Source organism: Halichoeres trimaculatus, unplaced genomic scaffold (assembly GCF_033239565.1).
Source record: "Halichoeres trimaculatus isolate MK-OKI-2021-1 unplaced genomic scaffold, fHalTri1.1 fHalTri1_scaffold_21, whole genome shotgun sequence".
Taxonomy (NCBI): Eukaryota; Metazoa; Chordata; class Actinopteri; order Labriformes; family Labridae; genus Halichoeres; species Halichoeres trimaculatus.
Window position 1 is genome coordinate 1009674 of NW_027437199.1, and position 20361 is coordinate 1030034.

A 20361-nucleotide genomic window follows, 5' to 3' on the forward strand; every position below is an offset into this window, starting at 1 on the left:
AAATTTGTCAGTTTCTATCCAGAATTTATCTGATTTGATGTTTTAAACTTCTCTCTCTGGTATATTTCTACCTTTGTTCTGTTCTATCAGCTCTATTTCTATCTGTCACTAGTGCAAACACTGTAGGGTGTCCCGGCTCAGGCTGGAGCCGGTGAACCCGCTGTCTGTCTGCAGTCATGCTTTGCTGAACTTATTATCCTTTTGGGGGACAGTAGACACCGGACGTGGGCTGCAGTGAGACCTGAGAAAGTGGACTGAAAATCTTTGCATGTTTCAGAAAACAACGTCAATGTCCACGATGCCAAACTTTGGACGTGTGCGGTTTCCAGTTACTCATTTTAACTCATCACAACCCAGCACACTGAATTTATTTCAAGCTGTAACCGAACCACCCGTCCCGTCTCACTCAGAAAGCGGTGCTATTGTCCCTTTTTGTATTTAACTGATCAGTTATTCTTCTTTTTATTCGTTGGATGCTTTTAAATGAGATTTCAAACTGACTTTGTAATGTACAGACTGAACGCCAAATAAAGTCTTTTCTAAATATTCTCCTCATGTGTTTCATCTCAGAAAACTGACACCGTGATTTTTTAAAATCTGTTTAAAACTTTTTCACCTCTTCTTCTCATCTTTTGTTTGTGGCTTTTGTTTTAGTCCTGTTTTTATCCTGGATCCAGAGATGCTCCATAAACCTTCGTGTTCAGGTCTGGCTCAGAAATGCAAAAACAATTATTCATTTTTTTTTCTAAGACGACTTTTTATAATCATCACAACAAATACTGATGCACATCTGACTGTTAGTAACTTAAACACCAGGTTTAATTTGTAGAAAACAGGTGAATATGGATGTTTTTGTACATTCTGTATATCTCAGAGTTTTTAAACATTTATAAAGTATTAAAACATGTGCCTCTTGTTCTTTTTTTAAACTTGCACTGAGAATAAAAATGTTTCGAGTGAAGTGAGCTTTTTTCTCTCAGGATGTGACCCTCAATAACCCTCATGTTTCAGGGGCTGAATCACAGTTTATTACTAAATGGCGCCTCCTGGTGGTCATATTTCAAGTTTCTGCCAGGTAAACTTTGATTAAAACCAGTATTATTTAACTGGGCCAACTTTTAAACCATTAAATGGAGACTTTTCTTTTAAAGTGTAACTACTTAAAGTAACTTTCAGCTCCAGCTAAACTTTATTTTCGTTATCCTGGATTCTAGAGGAAATGTTGACTCAATTTAAACTGTTTTATTTAAGTAAACAAATGTTAAATCAAACCATAAATTCACAGTTCACTTCCTGTATTGACATCAGCTGGTGTCCTGTGTTTTATGGAAATGCAATTAAGCATGAATGTCCAGTTTCCAGTTTGATGAAAAAATTAAATAAACCTGAAAATAACCAGAAAAAAAACAAGTATTCTGGATTAGCAATAGATCAAGAATTTGACCTTTGACCCCAACTCCCATCTCTTTAAGTCACTGCAGTTCCCTGGAGGATAAGATTGTGTAGTTTTTATACCTTAAAGTAGTTAAAATCAAGAAACATGGAGCCGGATCTGAAATTTTGTGGTTCAGTTTTTTTTCCGGTGACTGAACTGAGAAAACTTAATTTTAGACTTTATTTTGTATTTACTGTAACTTTTAATTTGTGTTAAAGTTTTGCTGAAGCTGAAACGTGTTTGTTTTTTTTCCTCCACGGTCTGGGTCCTTGGAGGCAGCAGCACCCTGCTCTGAGCGGGTCTGGACTCTGGGAGCTGGACTACGTCAACAAGCAGAGGGGAGACCGTCCCAGCCCTCAGAGGAGCAGCAGAGCGAAGGAGGCAGCCGAAGTCCTCAGAAGGAGCGGAGGTTTCCAGCAGGTGGACATGTTGGACCCGCGCGTAAAGACGCACTGAGCGCGCGCTGTGACGTTTCTTTGAGCCTTTATTTCTTTATTCTTCACCGACAGAAACTGCGCAGATGCTGCCGAGGAAAAGCATCATCCCGGAGGAGTTCGGGCTGCCGGGACTCGCCACCCGGATGCACCGTAAGCCGGTGTTCAGGGACCGCGTGAACAAGGCGCGCTTCATCGCCAAGAACGGCTCGTGCAACTTAGCGCACAAGAACATCCGCGAGCAGGGCCGCTTCCTCCAGGACGTCTTCACCACGCTGGTGGACCTGAAGTGGCGCTTCACGCTCGTCATCTTCACCACCACCTTCGTCAGCAGCTGGCTGCTCTTCGCCATGAGCTGGTGGCTCGTGGCCTTCGCGCACGGAGACCTGGACCCGGGGGAGCTGCGGGGCGCGCGCTGCGTCACCGAAGTGGAGTAAGAACCAGAAAGTTCATGGAGCTGGAGTGTGTTTGATCAGACTGTCTTTCTGCGCCTCTTTCCAAAAATTCTTCATCTTCGTCTTCATCATTTCCTCCATTTTAAATTCCTCAGTGGGAGAGAGAGAGAGAGAGGGAGAGAGAGACATTGATTTATAACAGGAAGTCAGGGAACAGTTTTTCATCAGGAAATTAAACAGAGTGAGCAGGAGCCGGAGGAAAAGTTTGGCACCTCCTTCTAACTCCCCTTTCCTTTCCTTTCCTTCCTTCCTTCCTTCCTTCCTTCCTTCCTTCCTTCCTTCCTTCCTTCCTTCCGTCCTTCCTTCCTTCCTTTTCTCTTATCTATTTTCTTCCTACCGATAACTCTTCTTATCTTTCCTTCCTTCCTACTACTCTTCTTTCTGACCCTACTTGCCTACTCCCCCTTCATACCCTCTTTCCTTCCTTCCTTCCTTCCTTCCTTACTTACAACCACTCTTTTCTTTCTTTCTTTCTTTCTTTCTTTCTTTCTTTCTTTCTTTCTTTCTTTCTTCCATCTTTTCTTCCAACTTCACCTCTTTGTTTCCTTTTCCCTTACTACCTTTCTTTTATTCTTTCTGGCTTGCTTTCCTTCATACCATTTATCCTTCCTTCCACTCTTTTCACCTTCTTTCCTTCCTTGCTTCCTTCATTCATTCCTGTCTTCTTACCATATTTTTCTTTCTTTCCTTCCTTCTATCACATGTCTTATCCTCTTTCTTTTCTTCCATTTCTACCCCTTTTCCATTCTTATCTTCCTCCATTTTATTCCTCTTCCTTCCTTCCTTCCTTCCTTTCTTGATCCTCTTTTCTATGTTCCTGTGATTACTTGTTGAATTCCTTCCATCTGTACTTCCTTTCCTCTTTTCTTTTTCTTCATCCTTCCTTATCATCTGTCCTTCCTTCCTACTACTTATCTATCCTTCCCTTCTCCCCCCTTTTTCTTTTCCTACCTTCCTTTCTCCCTTACTTCCCACCACTCTTTTTCATTCTTTCCTTGTTCCTATGGACCACGGCACATCCTTCCTTCCTTACTTCTTGCTGCAAATCTTTGTTTCATTCTTTGCTTGCTAGCTTCCTTTTATTCTTCCTGACGTTGTTGCTTTCCTTCCTTCTCCTCTTTTTACCTGCCATCCTTCCTTCATTTCTGTCTTCTTACCTTCCTTCCTTCCTTCCTTCCTTCCTTCCTTCCTTCCTTTCTACCACTTGTCTTATCCTCTTTCTTTCCTTTCATTTCCTCCCTTTTTCCATTCTTATCTTCCTCCATTTTATTCCTCTTCTATCCTTCCATCCTTCCTTCTTTCCTTCTCTTAGTTCCTTTTCCTCTGTTTGGCTGCCACCCTTAGGTGACGGTTTCCTGCTCCCCGATAAGGTTAAGGTCAAAATTCTGTAAAACTCTTTTTTATTTCATCTTGTGATCGTCCCTAACAAACCGTCATGAAACAGATGACCTCTGACCTCTGACCTCTGACCTCGTCTCTCCAGGTCGTTCACGTCGGCCTTCCTGTTCTCCATCGAGGTTCAGGTGACCATCGGCTTTGGAGGACGGATGATAACGGAGCAGTGTCCGACCGCCATCACCGTCCTCATCATGCAGAACATTGTGGGACTCATCATCAACGCCGTCATGCTGGGTGAGACGCTCAGACTCTTCGTTAGTGTGTTTCTGGATTTACCCGCCAAATTCAACGCACGAGGTAATGACATTTTGTCCCCTCCTCAGGTTGTATCTTCATGAAGACCGCTCAGTCCAACCGCCGGGCAGAGACTCTGATCTTTAGCCGTCACGCTGTGATCGCCGTCAGAAACAACCGTCTGTGTTTCATGATTCGTATCGGGGATCTCAGGAAGAGCATGATCATCGGAGCGACCGTCCGGCTGCAGGTGAACTTTCTGGTTTAGTCTCTGGATCGAGGGATCGATGGATCAGTGGGCGGGGAATCCAGTTTGAGAGACATGTCTCCTTTCTCTGATCCTTTTCGTTTTTATTTTGGCGGGGCCTTTTCCTGCAGGTGGTGAGGAAGACGACGACTCCAGAGGGGGAGGTGATCCCGATCCATCAGATCGATGTTCCCACAGAGAGCGCCGTGGCCAGTAACAGCCTGTTCCTCCTCGCCCCGCTCATCATCTGCCACGTCATCGACAAAAACAGGTACGACGCTGCTGGAGTGGGCGTGGTTTGGGCAGAGCGAGACGTAAATGACACCTGACTGACTTCCTCCTGCTCGCAGTCCTCTGTACGACCTGTCGGCCATGGAGCTGCAGTGTAGCGACCTGGAGGTGATCGTCATCCTGGAGGGGGTGGTGGAGACCACGGGAATCACCACGCAGGCTCGGACCTCCTACGTCTCTGAGGAGATCCAGTGGGGTCATCGCTTCGTTCCCATCGTGACGGAGGAGGAGGGCGTCTACTCGGTGGATTACTCCAAGTTTGGGAACACGGTGAAGGTGAGAGGGACACAGAATGATTGATAACAAAGCTGCTGAAACAGAAACTGAGAGAGATTTGCTGACACGTGGGTTGATGAACTTTCCTGTTTCTTGCACCGTTACTTTTCAGGTAGCAACGCCGCGCTGCAGTGCCAAAGAGCTGGACGAGAAGCCGTCCATCCTGATCCAGACTCTGCAGAAAAGCGAGCTGTCACACCAGAACTCTCTGAGGAAGCGAAACTCCATGAGACGCAACAACTCCATGCGCAAAGCTGGGAGCAGGAGCGGCAGCATGCGGAGGAACAACTCCGGGCTCCTGGCGCCAAAGGTCCAGTTCTTCACCCCGGCAGAGGGAGGTCAGAGCCTGAACGCCGTCACCTGACATGAGGCCTGCCCCCTGCTGGTGGCTCTGCTCCTCCTAGTGGGACGGAGGCTCGTGGGTGTGGGTGTTTCTCCAGCCCTGAATGGACTCATCCTTTTTCTGTTCCCTGCCTTTTCCAGACTCGTCTCTCAGCACTTCTACTGTCAGTGATCGAGGTCTGAACGAGATGAAACTTAAACTCACTGCACTGATAGAAACACCACACACACACACACACACACACACACACACACATACACACACACACACCATATTTAAAAGCACTGGGTCTTCATGTTTATTTTACTGTTTGGCAGAAAAACTGAAGTCCCGGTGAAAGCACCAGCAGTCTGAACTCGTAGCAATAAGTCACTGTACTGTAAATCTTTTAGTTCACTTTACTTTATCGTTTGTGATGTTAAGAGTAAAAATACACCCCTCATGGAAACACTGATCTTAAAGCGTGGCTTTAAAATACTAAAAATACTGGAGAGAAAAAAATTAACAGAATCATTGTGTAATTAACTTCACAAATGATAAATCAGAAAAACAAAACAAAAACAAACTTTGAACCATCAAATGATCTTTTGTTTCCCCAGAAAATGTTATTCTAACTTCCTTCTGTCATGTCACTTGGGTATAAATACTTTTAGTTTCTTAAATCTGCCTTTTATTTGCTCCTTATATTAAGCTAAGACCAAATAACAGTTTTTCACCTCACCAATCAACTTTAAAAATGTTTAACTCTAAAAATAAATATATTCTCAAAAAAATAGTGTGCAATGTTTTTTGTTAAAAATGTATCAATTAGTTTCCAGTCACAGTTTCTTCATCTTGAGTGGATTTCTAGCAATAATTAATGACAAAGTAAGAAAATTATTCAAACTGATTATGTTGTTTATTTATTTATTTATTTATTCATATATTTATTAATTTAAAATTTAAATTGATTTATTTGGGGGTTTTTTTTTGATCAAATTTTTCTCGCCGATTGACATTTAAAATGAAATTCTTTGTGAGACATGCTGGTAAATTATTTTGTTGGAATAATTGTCAAAATTTGGATTTTTTTTCCTTAAAAAAAATAAAAATAAAAATAAAAAATAAATAAAAATAGGGAAAAAAATCCATGGCATCAGTTGCCTCACTCTTTTTTTTTCCACTTCTGGGAGCTTGTGAATTGTGGTTTGACTTTGGGTAGCTAATTTAAGTTTTAAAATGAATAAATATTAATAAGTGTCATAATAGTTCTACTTGTACTTTTACTACTACTACTACAAAAAAGTAATAATAATAATAATAATAATAATAATAATATTAATAATAATAATAATAATAATAATAATAATAATAATAATAATAATAATATGATGTTCCGTGGAGGAGGAATTAAGATGTTACGGGAGAAAACTTGTTTTTTGTCTTCTTTGATAGAATTTCCGTGTTTTTTCTTTACGCACGTACGTCTGACGTAACGTCATCGCACCCGGAAGTGATGGTGGGAAGGTGAAGCACGGAGGGTAAACATGGCTCGTAGTTTGTTGTGCAGAGCTGTTAGTTTGTTCCAGCTGAGCAGAACCTCAGTTCTGCCCACAGGGACCCGGTTTTACTCCCAAACGGACCCGGAACCGCTGACGGTGAGACAGCAGAGCGACGGAATAAGGTGAAGTACTGAATGCGTGGATCACAGGAAACTTTCACAGGTGCTAACTGCTCAATAACAGGAGGTTCACCGATTAAAATACGAGAAAAAGTCACTAGTGACACATGAAACACAACACTAATTTAACTTGTATCAATGCTGTTGAAAAAATGTCAGCACCGATGTCATAAGTTTTAATATTGAAGACTAGATTTTGCATTTTTTCTCGAAAGGTATCTTTCAGGTGCTTTCTGCCTCTGTGTTTTCACCACATGTTATCTAAACTAAGCCTTTTTTTCACTTATTAAGATTTATTAAAACCACATTAAAACGTTCAAATGTCAAACAACGTGGTCAGCTAATCAGGTTTATCTTTAATTTCTTTCTTGCACAGTATTAGGTTTCATTTATCAGGGTTAGCTTATCCAGCCCTACTTTGTTATTGACTGGTTTCACTGGTGAATTTATTAGAAAACCTGTAAGAGTTGGTTTAAAGTCAATGAATTTAAGGTTGTAGGTTTTTTTCATTAATCAGACAAAAAAAAATATATATATATATCCAGACCTATCCCTTCGGTGCTTTTTTTCCTTTTTCTGACAAAAAATACGAATAAATAAATCAAGACTAACCCCTTAGGTATTTTTTCTTTTTCGGACATAAATTAATAAATCAAGACCAACCCCTTTGGTAGTTTATTTTCCATTTTCAAACAAAAAAAAAAAATCAAGACTTTTCCCTTAGGTGTTTTTTTTCCTTTTTCTGACAAAAAAAACAAACAAACAAATAAATAAATCAAGACTAACCCCTTAGGTATTTTTTCTTTTTCGGACATAAATTAATAAATCAAGACAAACCCCTTACGTAGTTTATTTTCCATTTTCTAACAACAACAACAAAAAATCAAGACTTTTCCCTTAGGTGTTTTTTCCCTTTTTTCTGACGAAAATAAATGAATTAATCAAGAAGAACCCCTAAGGTGTTATTTTTCCTTTTCTGACAAAAATTAACAGATCAAGACCAACCCCTTGGGTAGTTGTTTGCCTTTTTCCGAAAAAACCCCCAAAAACAATCAAGAGTAACCCCTTAGGTGTTTTTTTTTCCTTTTTCTAACAATAAATGAATAAATCAAGACTCACTCCTTTTGTGTTTTTTCCCTTTTCTGACAAAAATAAAAAAGACTAACCCCTAAGTTGTAATTTTTACTTTTTCTGACCAAAAATAATGAATGAATCAAGACTAACCCCCTAAGTGTTTTTTTTTTCTTTTTTTCTGACAAAAAAAGTCAAGAGAAGCCCCTTAGTTGTTTTCTTTTAATTTTCTGACAAAAAATAAATGAATTAAGACTTACCCCTAAGGTGTTTTTTCTTTTCTTTTTTTCTGACAAAAAAGGGAAAAAATCAAGACTTACCCTTTAGGTGTTTTATTTCTTTTTCTGAAAAAAAAAAATCAATCAATCAATCAATTAGTGTTAATGTTCTTCTTCTGTGCCGTCAGACTAATGCTGTTTATTTTTCCTCCTCCAGGAGAATAATACTGAACAATCCCAAGAAGAGGAACGCTCTCTCTTTGTCCATGTTGGAATCTCTCAGAGAAAACATCCTCAGTGACGTCGACAGCGAAGATCTTAGAGTTATTATTATATCAGGCAGGTATTATCAGCTTTATGTGTTGATAAGTAAAAGATTTAAAACATCAGGCCCTCATATTTTGTTTTAAACATGTTTCAGCCAAAGGTCCGGTGTTTTCCTCTGGACATGACCTGAAAGAGCTGACGTCAGCTCAGGGCAGAGACTATCACACAAAGGTGTTTCACACCTGTTCAGAGGTTAGTTAGTGTTAACGTTTTCTCTTCTCCCTCCTATAATCTTTCATCATTTAAAAACAAAATTAATCTGATGAGTGTTACTCATGCTCTTACTTTCCTCAGGTGATGACTCTGCTACAAGACCTACCTGTTCCAGTGATCGCCATGGTCAACGGAGTTGCCACAGCAGCTGGTTGCCAGCTTGTTGCCAGCTGTGACATTGCCGTAGTGACAGAAAAGTCCACCTTTGCCACACCTGGTGTTAACGTGGGTCTGTTCTGCTCCACGCCGGCAGTGGCCATTGGTAGAGCGGTGCCAAGAAAGGTGAGCGTTGGATGATACTCGCCAAACATCTGCACAGAGTGATGTTTTTCCTTTCTTTTGTTGTTGATAACAGCAACACTTCAAGTCCCTTTTCATAAAAACTTCATGTTTTCTTATCAGGTCGCTATGGAGATGCTTTTCACAGGGACCCCCCTCTCAGCCCATGATGCTTTGCTGCACGGTCTGGTCAGTAAGGTGGTGCCAGAGGAGCGGTTGGAGGATGAAACATTGGCGATCGCTCAGCGGGTGTGTCAGTCCAGCAGACCTGTGGTAGCTCTTGGCAAAGCCACTTTCCAAAGGTAAATTATAGGAAGAGGAACTATACCCCAATGAAGATCATCCAGGTTTACAACATTTATTTTATTTGAACTGTTCCTTTGCATGTGCTACGTAGATCAAAGACTAACCCCCTAGGTTTTTTTTTCCATTTTCTGACAAAAATAACATTAAAATAAATCAAGATTATCCCCATTTTTTGGCAAATAATAAAATTAAGATAAATCAAGACTAACCCCTTAGGTGTTTTTTTCCCTTTTTCTGCCAAAAAAAAAAAAAAAAAAAAAATTAAAAAATTAACCCCTTATGTGTTTTTTTTTCCTTTTTCGGAGAAAAAAGTAAAAACTAACCCCTTAGGTGTTTTTTTTCTCCTTTTTTGACAATTAAAGTCAAGACTTACCCCTCAGGTGTTTTTTCCTTGTTCTGAAAAAAAAAGTCAACACTAACCCCTTATATGTTTTTTTCCTTTTTCTGAGAAAAAAAGTAAAGACTAACCACTTATGTGTTTTTTTTCTCCTTTTTGACAATTTAAGTCAAGACTTACCCCTTAGGTGATTTTTTCCTTTTTCTGACAAAAAAAAGTCAAGACAAACCCCTGAGGTTTTTTTTTCCTTTTATGACAAAAATAGTCAAGACTATCCCCTTATGTGTGTTTTTCCTTTTTCTGACAAAAATGAGTCAGGGGTAACCCATTAGGTGTTTTTTTCCCTTTTCTGACAAAAAAAGGTCAGGACAAACCCCTTATGTGTTTTTTTCCGTTTTCTGACAAAAAGGTCAAGACTTACCCCTTAGGTATTTTTTTTCCTTTTTCTGACAAAAAGGTCAAGACTAACCCCTTAGGTGTTTTTTCCTCTTTCTGACAAAAAAAGGTCAAGACTTACCCCTTAGGTGTTTTTTTTCCTTTTTCTGACGAAAAAAGGTCAAGACTAACTCCTTAGGTATTTTTTTCCTTTTTCTGACGAAAAAGGTCAAGACTAACCCCTTAGGTGTTTTTTTATCCTTTTTCAGACCAAATGAGTCAAGACTAACCCATTAGGTTTTTTTGTCCTTTTTCCGACAAAAACAGTCAAGACTAACCCCTTAGGTGTTTTTTCCTTGTTCTGACAAAAAAAAGTCAAGACTAACCCTTTAGGTGTTTTTTTTTCCTTTTTCTGAGAAAAAAAGTAAAGACTAACCCCTTAGTGTTTTTTTTCTCCTTTTTCGACAATTAAAGTCAAGACGAACCCCTTAGGTGTTTTTTGTCCTCTTTCTGACAAAAAAAGGTCAAGACAAACCCCTTATGTGTTTTTTTCCGTTTTCTGACAAAATGGGTCAAGACTTACCCCTTAGGTATTTTTTTTCCTTTTTCTGACAAAAAGGTCAAGACTAACCCCTTAGGTGTTTTTTCCTCTTTCTGACAAAAAAAGGTCAAGACTTACCCCTTAGGTGTTTTTTTCCTTTTTCGGACGAAAAAAGGTCAAGACTAACCCCTTAGGTATTTTTTTCCTTTTTCTGACGAAAAAGGTCAAGACTAACCCCTTAGGTGTTTTTTCCTCTTTCTGACAAAAAAAGGTCAAGACTAACCCCTTAGGTGTTTTTTCCTTTTTCCGACCAAATGAGTCAAGACTAACCCCTTAGTTGTTTTTTTTCCCTTTATTGACAAAAAAGTCAAGACTAACCCCTTAGGTGTTTTTTTCCCTTTTTCTGCCAAAAAAAAAAAAAAAAAAATTTAAAAAATTAACCCCTTATGTGTTTTTATTTTCCTTTTTCTGAGAAAAAAGTAAAAACTAACCCCTTAGGTGTTTTTTTTCTCATTTTTTGACAATTAAAGTCAAGACTAACCCCTCAGGTGTTTTTTCCTTTGTCTGAAAAAAAAGTCAACACTAACCCCTTATATGTTTTTTTTTCCTTTTTCTGAGAAAAAAAGTAAATACTAACCCCTTAGGTGTTTTTTTTCTCCTTTTTGACAATTTAAGTCAAGACTTACCCCTTAGGTGATTTTTTCCTTTTTCTGACAAAAAAAAGTCAAGACAAACCCCTGAGGTTTTTTTTTCCTTTTATGACAAAAATAGTCAAGACTATCCCCTTATGTGTGTTTTTCCTTTTTCTGACAAAAATGAGTCAGGGGTAACCCATTAGGTGTTTTTTTCTCTTTTCTGACAAAAAAAGTCAAGACTAACCCCTTAGGTGTTTTTTTATCCTTTTTCAGACCAAATGAGTCAAGACTAACCCATTAGGTTTTTTTGTCCTTTTTCCGACAAAAACAGTCAAGACTAACCCCTTAGGTGATTTTTTCCTTGTTCTGACAAAAAAAAGTCAAGACTAACCCTTTAGGTGTTTTTTTTCCTTTTTCTGAGAAAAAAAGTAAAGACTAACCCCTTTGTGTTTTTTTTCTCCTTTTTCGACAATTAAAGTCAAGACGAACCCCTTAGGTGTTTTTTGTCCTCTTTCTGACAAAAAAAGGTCAAGACAAACCCCTTATGTGTTTTTTTCCATTTTCTGACAAAATGGGTCAAGACTAACCCCTTAGGTGTTTTTTGCTCTTTCTGACATAAAAAAGGTCAAGACTTACCCCTTAGGTGTTTTTTTCCTTTTTCTGACGAAAAAGGTCAAGACTAACCCCTTAGGTGTTTTTTTCCTTTTTCTGACGAAAAAGGTCAAGACTAACCCCTTAGGTGTTTTTTTCCTTTTTCTGACGAAAAAGGTCAAGACTTACCCCTTAGGTGTTTTTTTCCTTTTTCTGAGAAAAAAGGTCAAGAATAACCCCTTAGGTGTTTTTTCCTCTTTCTGACAAAAAAAGGTCAAGACTAACCCCTTAGGTGTTTTTTCCTTTTTCCGACCAAATGAGTCAAGACTAACCCCTTAGTTGTTTTTTTTCCCTTTATTGACAAAAAAGTCAAGACTAACCCCTTAGGTGTTTTTTTTCCTTTTTCGGACAAAAAAAGGTCAAGACTAACCCCTAGCTGTTTTTTTCCTCTTTGTGACAAAAAAAGTCAAGACTAACCCCTTAGGTGTTTTTTTTTACTTTTTTTTGACAAAAAAAGTCAAGACTAACCCTTTAGTGTTTTTTTTCTCCTTTTTCGACAATTAAAGTCAAGACTAACCCCTTAGGTGTTTTTTTTCCTTTTTCTGAGCAAAAAAAGTAAAAACTAACCCCTTAGGTGATTTTTTTCTCCTTTTTTGACAATTTAAGTCAAGACTAACCCCCTATGTATTTTTTCCTTTTTCTGAAAAAATGAGTCAAGACTAACCCTTATGTGTTTTTCCTTTTTTTGACAATTAAAGTCAAGACTTACCCCTAAAGGTTTTTTTCCTTTTTCTGATAAAAAACAAAAAAATCAGGATGAACCCCTTTTTATTTCTTTTTCTAATAAAAATAAAAATAAATCAAGACGAACCCCTTAGTTGTTTTTGTTTCTTTTTCTGACAAAAAAAATAAATAAATAAAGACTAACCCCTGTTTTGTTTTATTTTTCTGACAAAAAAATAAATTTATCAAGACTAACCTCTAAGCTGTTTATCTTCTTTTTCTGACAAAAAAAAAAAAGAAATTAGACTAACCACTCAGGTTTTTTTTACTTTCTGACAAAAAAATTAATAACTTTTTTCTTAAAATGTGCTACGTTGATAAAAAAAATATTTAGAATGACTTGTGCTGATACATTTAATGATTAATGATCAATGATTTCTTTTCCTCCAAAGACAAATGGCTCAAGGTCGAGATGCAGCTTATGCCACAGCCTCCAAAGTGATGGTTGACAACCTGGCTCTGAGAGACGGGCAGGAGGGGATCCGCGCCTTCATCGAGAAGCGAAAGCCAATCTGGAGTAACAAAGTGGAAAAAGCCCACGACTGATGGACCGATGGACCGATGGACCGACGGACTGATGGACTGATGGACCGATGGACTGATGGACTGATGGACCGATGGACTGGACTGATGGACTGATGGACTGATGGACCGTTGGACTGATGGACTGATGGACCATTGGACTGATGGACTGATGGACCGACGGACTGACAGGCTGATGGATCCATGGACTGATGGACTGATGGACTGATGGATTGATGGACTGATGGACTGACGGACTGATGGACTGATGGACTAATGAACTGATGGACTGATGGATTGATGGACCGATGGACTGATGGACCGACGGACTGATGGACTGATGGACTGATGGACTGATGGACTAATGAACTGATGGACTGATGGATTGATGGACCGATGGACTGATGGACTGACGGACTGATGGACTGATGGACTGATGGACTAATGAACTGATGGACTGATGGATTGATGGACCGATGGACCGATGGACTGATGGACTGACAGACTGATGGACTGATGGATCCATGGACTGATGGACTGATGGATCGATGGACTGACGGACTGATGGACTGATGGACTAATGAACTGATGGACTGATGGATTGATGAGGTCTTTGGTTCAGGAAACTCTGCAGTGACTCAGTCATCAGCCTGACTGAAACACACGACTTCCAGTTTGGTGTGTAATAATTAGCACCACTTCTGAGACATTTCACAAATTATGCTGCTCTTTAATTGTAGATATGTAATTAAAGCTGTGATTTTTAATGTAATAAGTCACAAAATGATGTAAAAACACGTCTGTGAACTGTCGAGTGCCTTAAAAGCTGCTAAGTGTCAATGCTAAAGGATCTAATAGACTCATGAATGAAGAGGATAAAGTTTTGTCTCTGATATAAAAACTTTTAAAATCCAATAAAAACTGTTCAAAGTTGGAAGCTTTCACACTGATGAGCTTATTTCAAACAACTTATTCTGTCTGTTTTGATGTATTTTGTTTATTATTTCGTCTTAAATTAGATGGTCTACAGTTTACTGTGCAATTAACAAAACAGGGAGATATGTCACTTCCTGTTTCCTTTTCCGTCCAATGAGTTCTTGGACAATGCTTAATAAACAGAAAAAATTATCAAAAAGGATGACTGATGATACCCGATTCATGTAATGGATAATTGGATGTATAGGTGTTTTTCAACATTTGGAAATTTAGAAAAGAAAATGAATAAATAATTCAAGACTAACCTCTAAGGTGTTTTTTTCCCTTTATTGACAAAAAAACTCAAGACTAACCCCTTAGGTGTTTTTTCCTTTTTCTGACAAAAAAGGTCAAGACTAACCCCTTAGGTGTTTTTTCCTCTTTGTGACAAAAAAAGTCAAGACTAACCCCTTAGGTGTTTTTTTTTCCTTTTCTGACAAAAAAGGTCAAGACTAACCCCTTAGGTGTTTTTTTGCTCTTTGTGACAAAAAAGTCAAGACTAACCCCTTAGGTGTTTTTTCCTCTTTGTGACAAAAAAAGTCAAGACTAACCCCTTAGGTGTTTTTTCCTCTTTGTGACAAAAAAAGTCAAGACTAACCCCTTAGGTGTTTTTTCCTTTTTCTGACCAAATGAGTCAAGACTAACCCCTTAGGTGTTTTTTCCTTTTTCTGACAAAAAAAGTCAAGACTAACCCCTTAGGTGTTTTTTCCTCTTTGTGACAAAAAAAGTCAAGACTAACCCCTTAGGTGTTTTTTCCTTTTTCTGACCAAATGAGTCAAGACTAACCCCTTAGGTGTTTTTTCCTTTTTCTGACAAAAAAAGTCAAGACTAACCCCTTAGGTTTTTTTTCCTCTTTCCGACAAAAAAGACAAGACTAACCCCTTAGTTGTTTTTTTTCCCTTTATTGACAAAAAAGTCAAGAATAACCCCTATGTGTTTTTTTTCCTTTTTCTGACAAAATGGTCAAAACTATCACCTTAGGTGTTTTTTTCCTTTTTCTGACAAAAAAGGTCAAGACTAACCCCTTAGGTGTTTTTTTTTTACTTTTTCTGACAAAATGGTCAAGACTAACCCCTTAGGTGTTTTTTTTATCTTTTCTGACAAAAAAGGTCAAGACTAACCCCTTAGGTGTTTTTTTTTATCTTTTCTGACAAAAAAGTCAAGACTTACCCCTTAGGTGTTTTTTCCTCTTTCTGACAAAAAAAGTCAAGACTAACCCCTTAGGTGTTTTTTCCTCTTTCTGACAAAAAAAGTCAAGACTAACCCCTTAGGTGTTTTTTCCTTTTTCTGACAAAAAAGGTCAAGACTTACCCCTTAGGTTTTTTTTTCTTTTTCTGACCAAATGAGTCAAGACTAACCCCTTAGGTGTTTTTTTTTCCTTTTCTGACAAAAAAGGTCAAGACTAACCCCTTAGGTGTTTTTTTTTATCTTTTCTGACAAAAAAGTCAAGACTTACCCCTTAGGTGTTTTTTCCTCTTTCTGACAAAAAAAGTCAAGACTAACCCCTTAGGTGTTTTTTCCTCTTTCTGACAAAAAAAGTCAAGACTAACCCCTTAGGTGTTTTTTCCTTTTTCTGACAAAAAAGGTCAAGACTTACCCCTTAGGTTTTTTTTTCTTTTTCTGACCAAATGAGTCAAGACTAACCCCTTAGGTGTTTTTTTTTCCTTTTCTGACAAAAAAGGTCAAGACTAACCCCTTAGGTGTTTTTTTTTCTTTTTCTGACAGAAATGTCAAGACTAACCCCTTAGGTGTTTTTTTGCTCTTTGTGACAAAAAGGTCAAGACTAACCCCTTAGTTGTTTTTTTTCCTCTCTGTGACAAGACGAGTCAAGACTTCCCCCTTAGGTGTTTTTTTCCTTTTTCTGAAAAAAAGGTCAAGACTAACCCCTTAGTTGTTTTTTTTCCTCTCTGTGACAAGACGAGTCAAGACTTCCCCCTTAGGTGTTTTTTCCTTTTTCTGAAAAAAAGGTCAAGACTAACCCCTTAGGTGTTTGTTCTCTTTGTGACAAAAAAAGTCAAGACTAACCCCTTAGGTGTTTTTTCCTTTTCTGACAAAAAAAGTCAAGACTAACCCCTTAGGTGTTTTTTCCTCTTTCCGACAAAAAAGACAAGACTAACCCCTTAGTTGTTTTTTTTCCCTTAATTGACAAAAAAGTCAAGAATAACCCCTATGTGTTTTTTTTCCTTTTTCTGACAAAAAGGGTCAAAACTATCCCCTAAGTTATTTTTTTCCTTTTTCTGACAAAAAAGGTCAAGACTAACCCCTTAGGTGTTTTTTCCTCTTTCTGACAAGAAAAGTCAAGACTAACCCCTTAGGTGTTTTTTCCTCTTTACGACAAAAAAAGTCAAGACTAACCCCTTAGGTGTTTTTTTATCTTTTCTGACAAAAAAGGGCAAGACTTACCCCTTAGGTGTTTTTTCCTTTTTCTGCCAAAAAAGGTCAAGACTAACCCCTTAGGTGTTTTTTCCTCTTTCTGACAAAAAAAGTCAAGACTAACCCCTTAGGTGTTTTTTCCTTTTTCTGACAAAAAGTCAAGACTAACCCCTTAGGTTTTTTTTTCTTTTTCCGACCAAATGAGTCAAGACTAACCCCTTAGGTGTTTTTTCCTTTTTCTGACAAAAAAAGTCAAGACTTACCCCTTATGTGTTTTTTCCTTTTTCTGACAAAAAAGGCTAAGACCAACCCTTTAGGTGTTTTTTTTTACTTTTTCCGACCAAATGAGTCAAGACTAACCCCTTAGGTGTTTTTTTACTTTTTCTGACAAAAAAAAGTCAAGACAAACCCCTTAGGTGTATTTTCCTTTTCTGACAAAAATAGTCAAGACTAACCACTTAGGTGTTTTTTTGCCTTTTTCTGACAAAAATAGTCAAGACCAGCCCCTTAGGTGTTTTTTCCTTTTTCTGACAAAAAAGTCAACACTAACCCCTTAGGTTTTTATTTCTTTTTCCGACCAAATGAGTCAAGACTAACCCCTTAGGTGTTTTTTCCTCTTTCTGACAAAAAAAGTCAAGACTAACCCCTAAGGTGTTTTTTCCTTTTTCTGACAAAAAAGTCAACACTAACCCCTTAGGTTTTTATTTCTTTTTCCGACCAAATGAGTCAAGACTAACCCCTTAGGTGTTTTTTCCTCTTTCTGACAAAAAAAGTCAAGACTAACCCCTTAGGTGTTTTTTCCTCTTTCTGACAAAAAAAGTCAAGACTAACCCCTAAGGTGTTTTTTCCTCTTTCTGACAAAAAAAGTCAAGACTAACCCCTTAGTTGTTTTTTCCTCTTTGTGACAAAAAAAGACAAGACTAACCCCTTAGGTGTTTTTTCTTTTTTCTGAACAAATGAGTCAAGACTAACCCCTTAGGTGTTTTTTTCCTTTTTCTGACAAAAAGGTCAAGACTAACCCCTTAGGTGTTTTTTCCTCTTTGTGACAAAAAAAGACAAGACTAACCCCTTAGGTGATTTTTTTTCCTTTATCGACAAAAAAGTCAAGACTAACCCCTTAGGTGTTTTTTCCTTTTTCTGACAAAAAAGGTTAAGACTTTCCCCTTAGGTTTTTTTTTTCTTTTTCTGATCAAATGAGTCAAGACTAACCCCTTAGGTGTTTTTTTTTCTTTTTCTGACAGAAATGTCAAGACTAACCCCTTAGGTGTTTTTTTGCTCTTTGTGACAAAAAAGTCAAGACTAACCCCTTAGGTGTTTTTTCCTTTTTCTGACAAAAAAGGTCAAGACTAACCCCTTAGGTGTTTTTTCCTTTTTCTGACCAAATGAGTCAAGACTAACCCCTTAGGTGTTTTTTCCTCTTTCCGACAAAAAAGACAAGACTAACCCCTTAGGTTTTTTTTCCCTTTATTGACAAAAAAGTCAAGAATAACCCCTTAGGTGTTTTTTTCCTTTTTCTGACAAAAAGGGTCAAAACTATCCCCTTAGGTATTTTTTTCATTTTTCTGACAAAAAAGGTCAAAACTATCCCCTTAGGTTTTTTTTTCCTCTTTCTGACAAGAAAAGTCAAGACTAACCCCTTAGGTGTTTTTTTTTTACTTTTTCTGACAAAAAAGGTCAAGACTAACCCCTTAGGTGTTTTTTCCTCTTTCCGACAAAAAAAGTCAAGACTAACCCCAAGGTGTTTTTTTATCTTTTCTGACAAAAAAGGTCAAGACTAACCCCTTAGGTGTTTTTTCCTTTTTCTGACAAAAAAGGTCAAGACCAACCCCTTAGGTGTTTTTTCTTTTTCCGACCAAATGAGTCAAGACTAGACCCGAACGTGTTTTTTTTACTTTTTCTGACAAAAAGGGTCAAAACTATCCCCTTATGTGTTTTTTCCTTTTTCTGACAAAAAAAGTCAAGACTAACCCCTTAGTTGTTTTTTTTCCTTTATTGACAAAAAAGTCAAGACTAACCCCTTAGGTGTTTTTTCCTTTTTCTGACAAAAAAGGCTAAGACCAACCCCTTAGGTGTTTTTTTTACTTTTTCCGACCAAATGAGTCAAGACTAACCCCTTAGGTGTTTTTTTACTTTTTCTGACAAAAAAGTCAACACTAACCCCTTAGGTGTTTTTTCCTTTTCTGACAAAAAAAGTCAAGACTAACCACTTAGGTGTTTTTTTTTCCTTTTTCTGACAAAAATAGTCAAGACTAACCCCTTAGGTGTTTTTTCCTTTTTCTGACAAAAAATGTCAAGACTAACCCCTTAGGTTTTTATTTCTTTTTCCGACCAAATGACTCAAGACTAACCCCTTAGGTGTTTTTTCCTCTTTCTGACAAAAAAAGTCAAGCCTAACCCCTTAGGTGTTTTTTCCTTTTTCTGACAAAAAAGGTAAAGACTAACCCCTTAGGTTTTTTTTTCTTTTTCCGACCAAATGAGTCAAGACTAGACCCGAACGTGTTTTTTTTCCTTTTTCTGACAAATAAAGTCAGGACTATCCCCTTATGTGTTTTTTCCTTTTTCTGACAAAAAAGGTTAAGACCAACCCCTTAGGTGTTTTTTGACTTTTTCTGACAAAAAGGGTCAAAACTGTCCCCTTTTGTGTTTTTTCCTTTTTCTGACAAAAAAAAGTCAAGACAAACCCCTTAGGTGTTTTTTCCTTTTTCTGACAAAAAGAGTCAAGACTAACCCATTAGTTGTTTTTTTTCCCTTTATTAACAAAAAAAGTCAAGACTAACCCCTATGTGTTTTTTCCATTTTCTGACAAAAAGGGTCAAAACTAACCCCTTAGGTGTTTTTTTTCCTCTTTCCGACAAAAAAGACAAGACTAACCCTTTAGTTGTTTTTTTTCCCTTTATTGACAAAAAAGTCAAGACTAACCCCTTAGGTGTTTTTTCCTTTTTCTGACCAAATGAGTCAAGACTAACCCCTTAGGTGTTTTTTCCTTTTTCTGACAAAAAAAGTCAAGACTAACCCCTTAGGTTTTTTTTCCTTTTTCTGACCAAATGAGTCAAGACGAACCCCTCAGTTGTTTTTTTACTTTTTCTGACAAAAAGGGTCAAAACTAACCCCTTATGTGTTTTTTCCTTTTTCTGACAAAAAAAGTCAAGACTATCCCCTTAGGTGTTTTTCTCCTCTTTGTGACAAAAAAAGTCAAGACTAACCCCTTAGGTGTTTTTTTCTTTTTCTGACAAAAAGATGCAAGACTTACCCCTTAGGTGTTTTTTTCTTTTTCTGACAAAAAGATGCAAGACTTACCCCTTAGGTGTTTTTTCCTTTTTCTGACAAAAAAGGTCACGACTAACCCCTTAGGTGTTTTTTTCCTCTTTGTGACAAAAAAGTCAAGACTAACCCCTTAGGTGTTTTTTCCTTTTTCTGACAAAAAAAGTCAAGACTAACCCCTTAGGTTTTTTTTCCTTTTTCTGACCAAATGAGTCAAGACGAACCCCTCAGTTGTTTTTTTACTTTTTCTGACAAAAAGGGTCAAAACTATCCCCTTATGTGTTTTTTCCTTTTTCTGACACAAAAGGTCAAGACTATCCCCTTAGGTGTTTTTCTCCTCTTTGTGACAAAAAAAGTCAAGACTAACCCCTTGGGTGTTTTTTTCTTTTTCTGACAAAAAGATGCAAGACTTACCCCTTAGGTGTTTTTTCCTTTTTCTGACAAAAAAGGTCAAGACTAACCCCTTAGGTGTTTTTTCCTTTTTCTGACAAAAAAGGTCACGACTAACCCCTTAGGTGTTTTTTTCCTCTTTGTGACAAAAAAGTCAAGACTAACCCCTTAGGTTTTTTTACCCCTTTTCTGTCAAAAAAGAGAAAAAAACAAACTTACCTCTTAGGTGTTTAGTTGTAGGCGTTGGGTGTACTCACGCAGCACCACTAGGGGGCAGAGTTTCATCACTGGTGGTAAAGTGAAGAATCAGAATCAGACGAATGTAAATATTTAAAGAAGAGCAAAGACAGACTGGGAAACATCTTTAACCCATCTCATTTTATTAAGCAAA

At 37.8% G+C, this 20361-nt stretch overlaps 2 protein-coding genes across 2 annotated transcripts; both read left to right on the forward strand.

Annotated features, from left to right (window-relative positions):
• The first annotated feature begins 1774 nt into the window (after positions 1-1774).
• kcnj8 (potassium inwardly rectifying channel subfamily J member 8) lies at positions 1775-5829 on the forward strand. The gene is made up of 6 exons (XM_074698733.1): positions 1775-2302; positions 3808-3956; positions 4046-4206; positions 4335-4474; positions 4554-4770; positions 4883-5829. Exons 1-6 carry the CDS (start codon positions 1956-1958, stop codon positions 5132-5134), a joined length of 1266 nt encoding a protein of 421 aa, XP_074554834.1. The 5' UTR covers positions 1775-1955; the 3' UTR covers positions 5135-5829.
• A 752-nt stretch (positions 5830-6581) lies between these two features.
• echdc3 (enoyl CoA hydratase domain containing 3) lies at positions 6582-14179 on the forward strand. Its single transcript, XM_074698356.1, has 6 exons — positions 6582-6776; positions 8280-8401; positions 8484-8581; positions 8684-8884; positions 9005-9183; positions 12842-14179. The coding sequence occupies exons 1-6, from the start codon at positions 6640-6642 to the stop codon at positions 12993-12995; spliced, it is 891 nt and encodes a 296-aa protein (XP_074554457.1). The 5' UTR covers positions 6582-6639; the 3' UTR covers positions 12996-14179.
• Positions 14180-20361: the final 6182 nt, after the last annotated feature.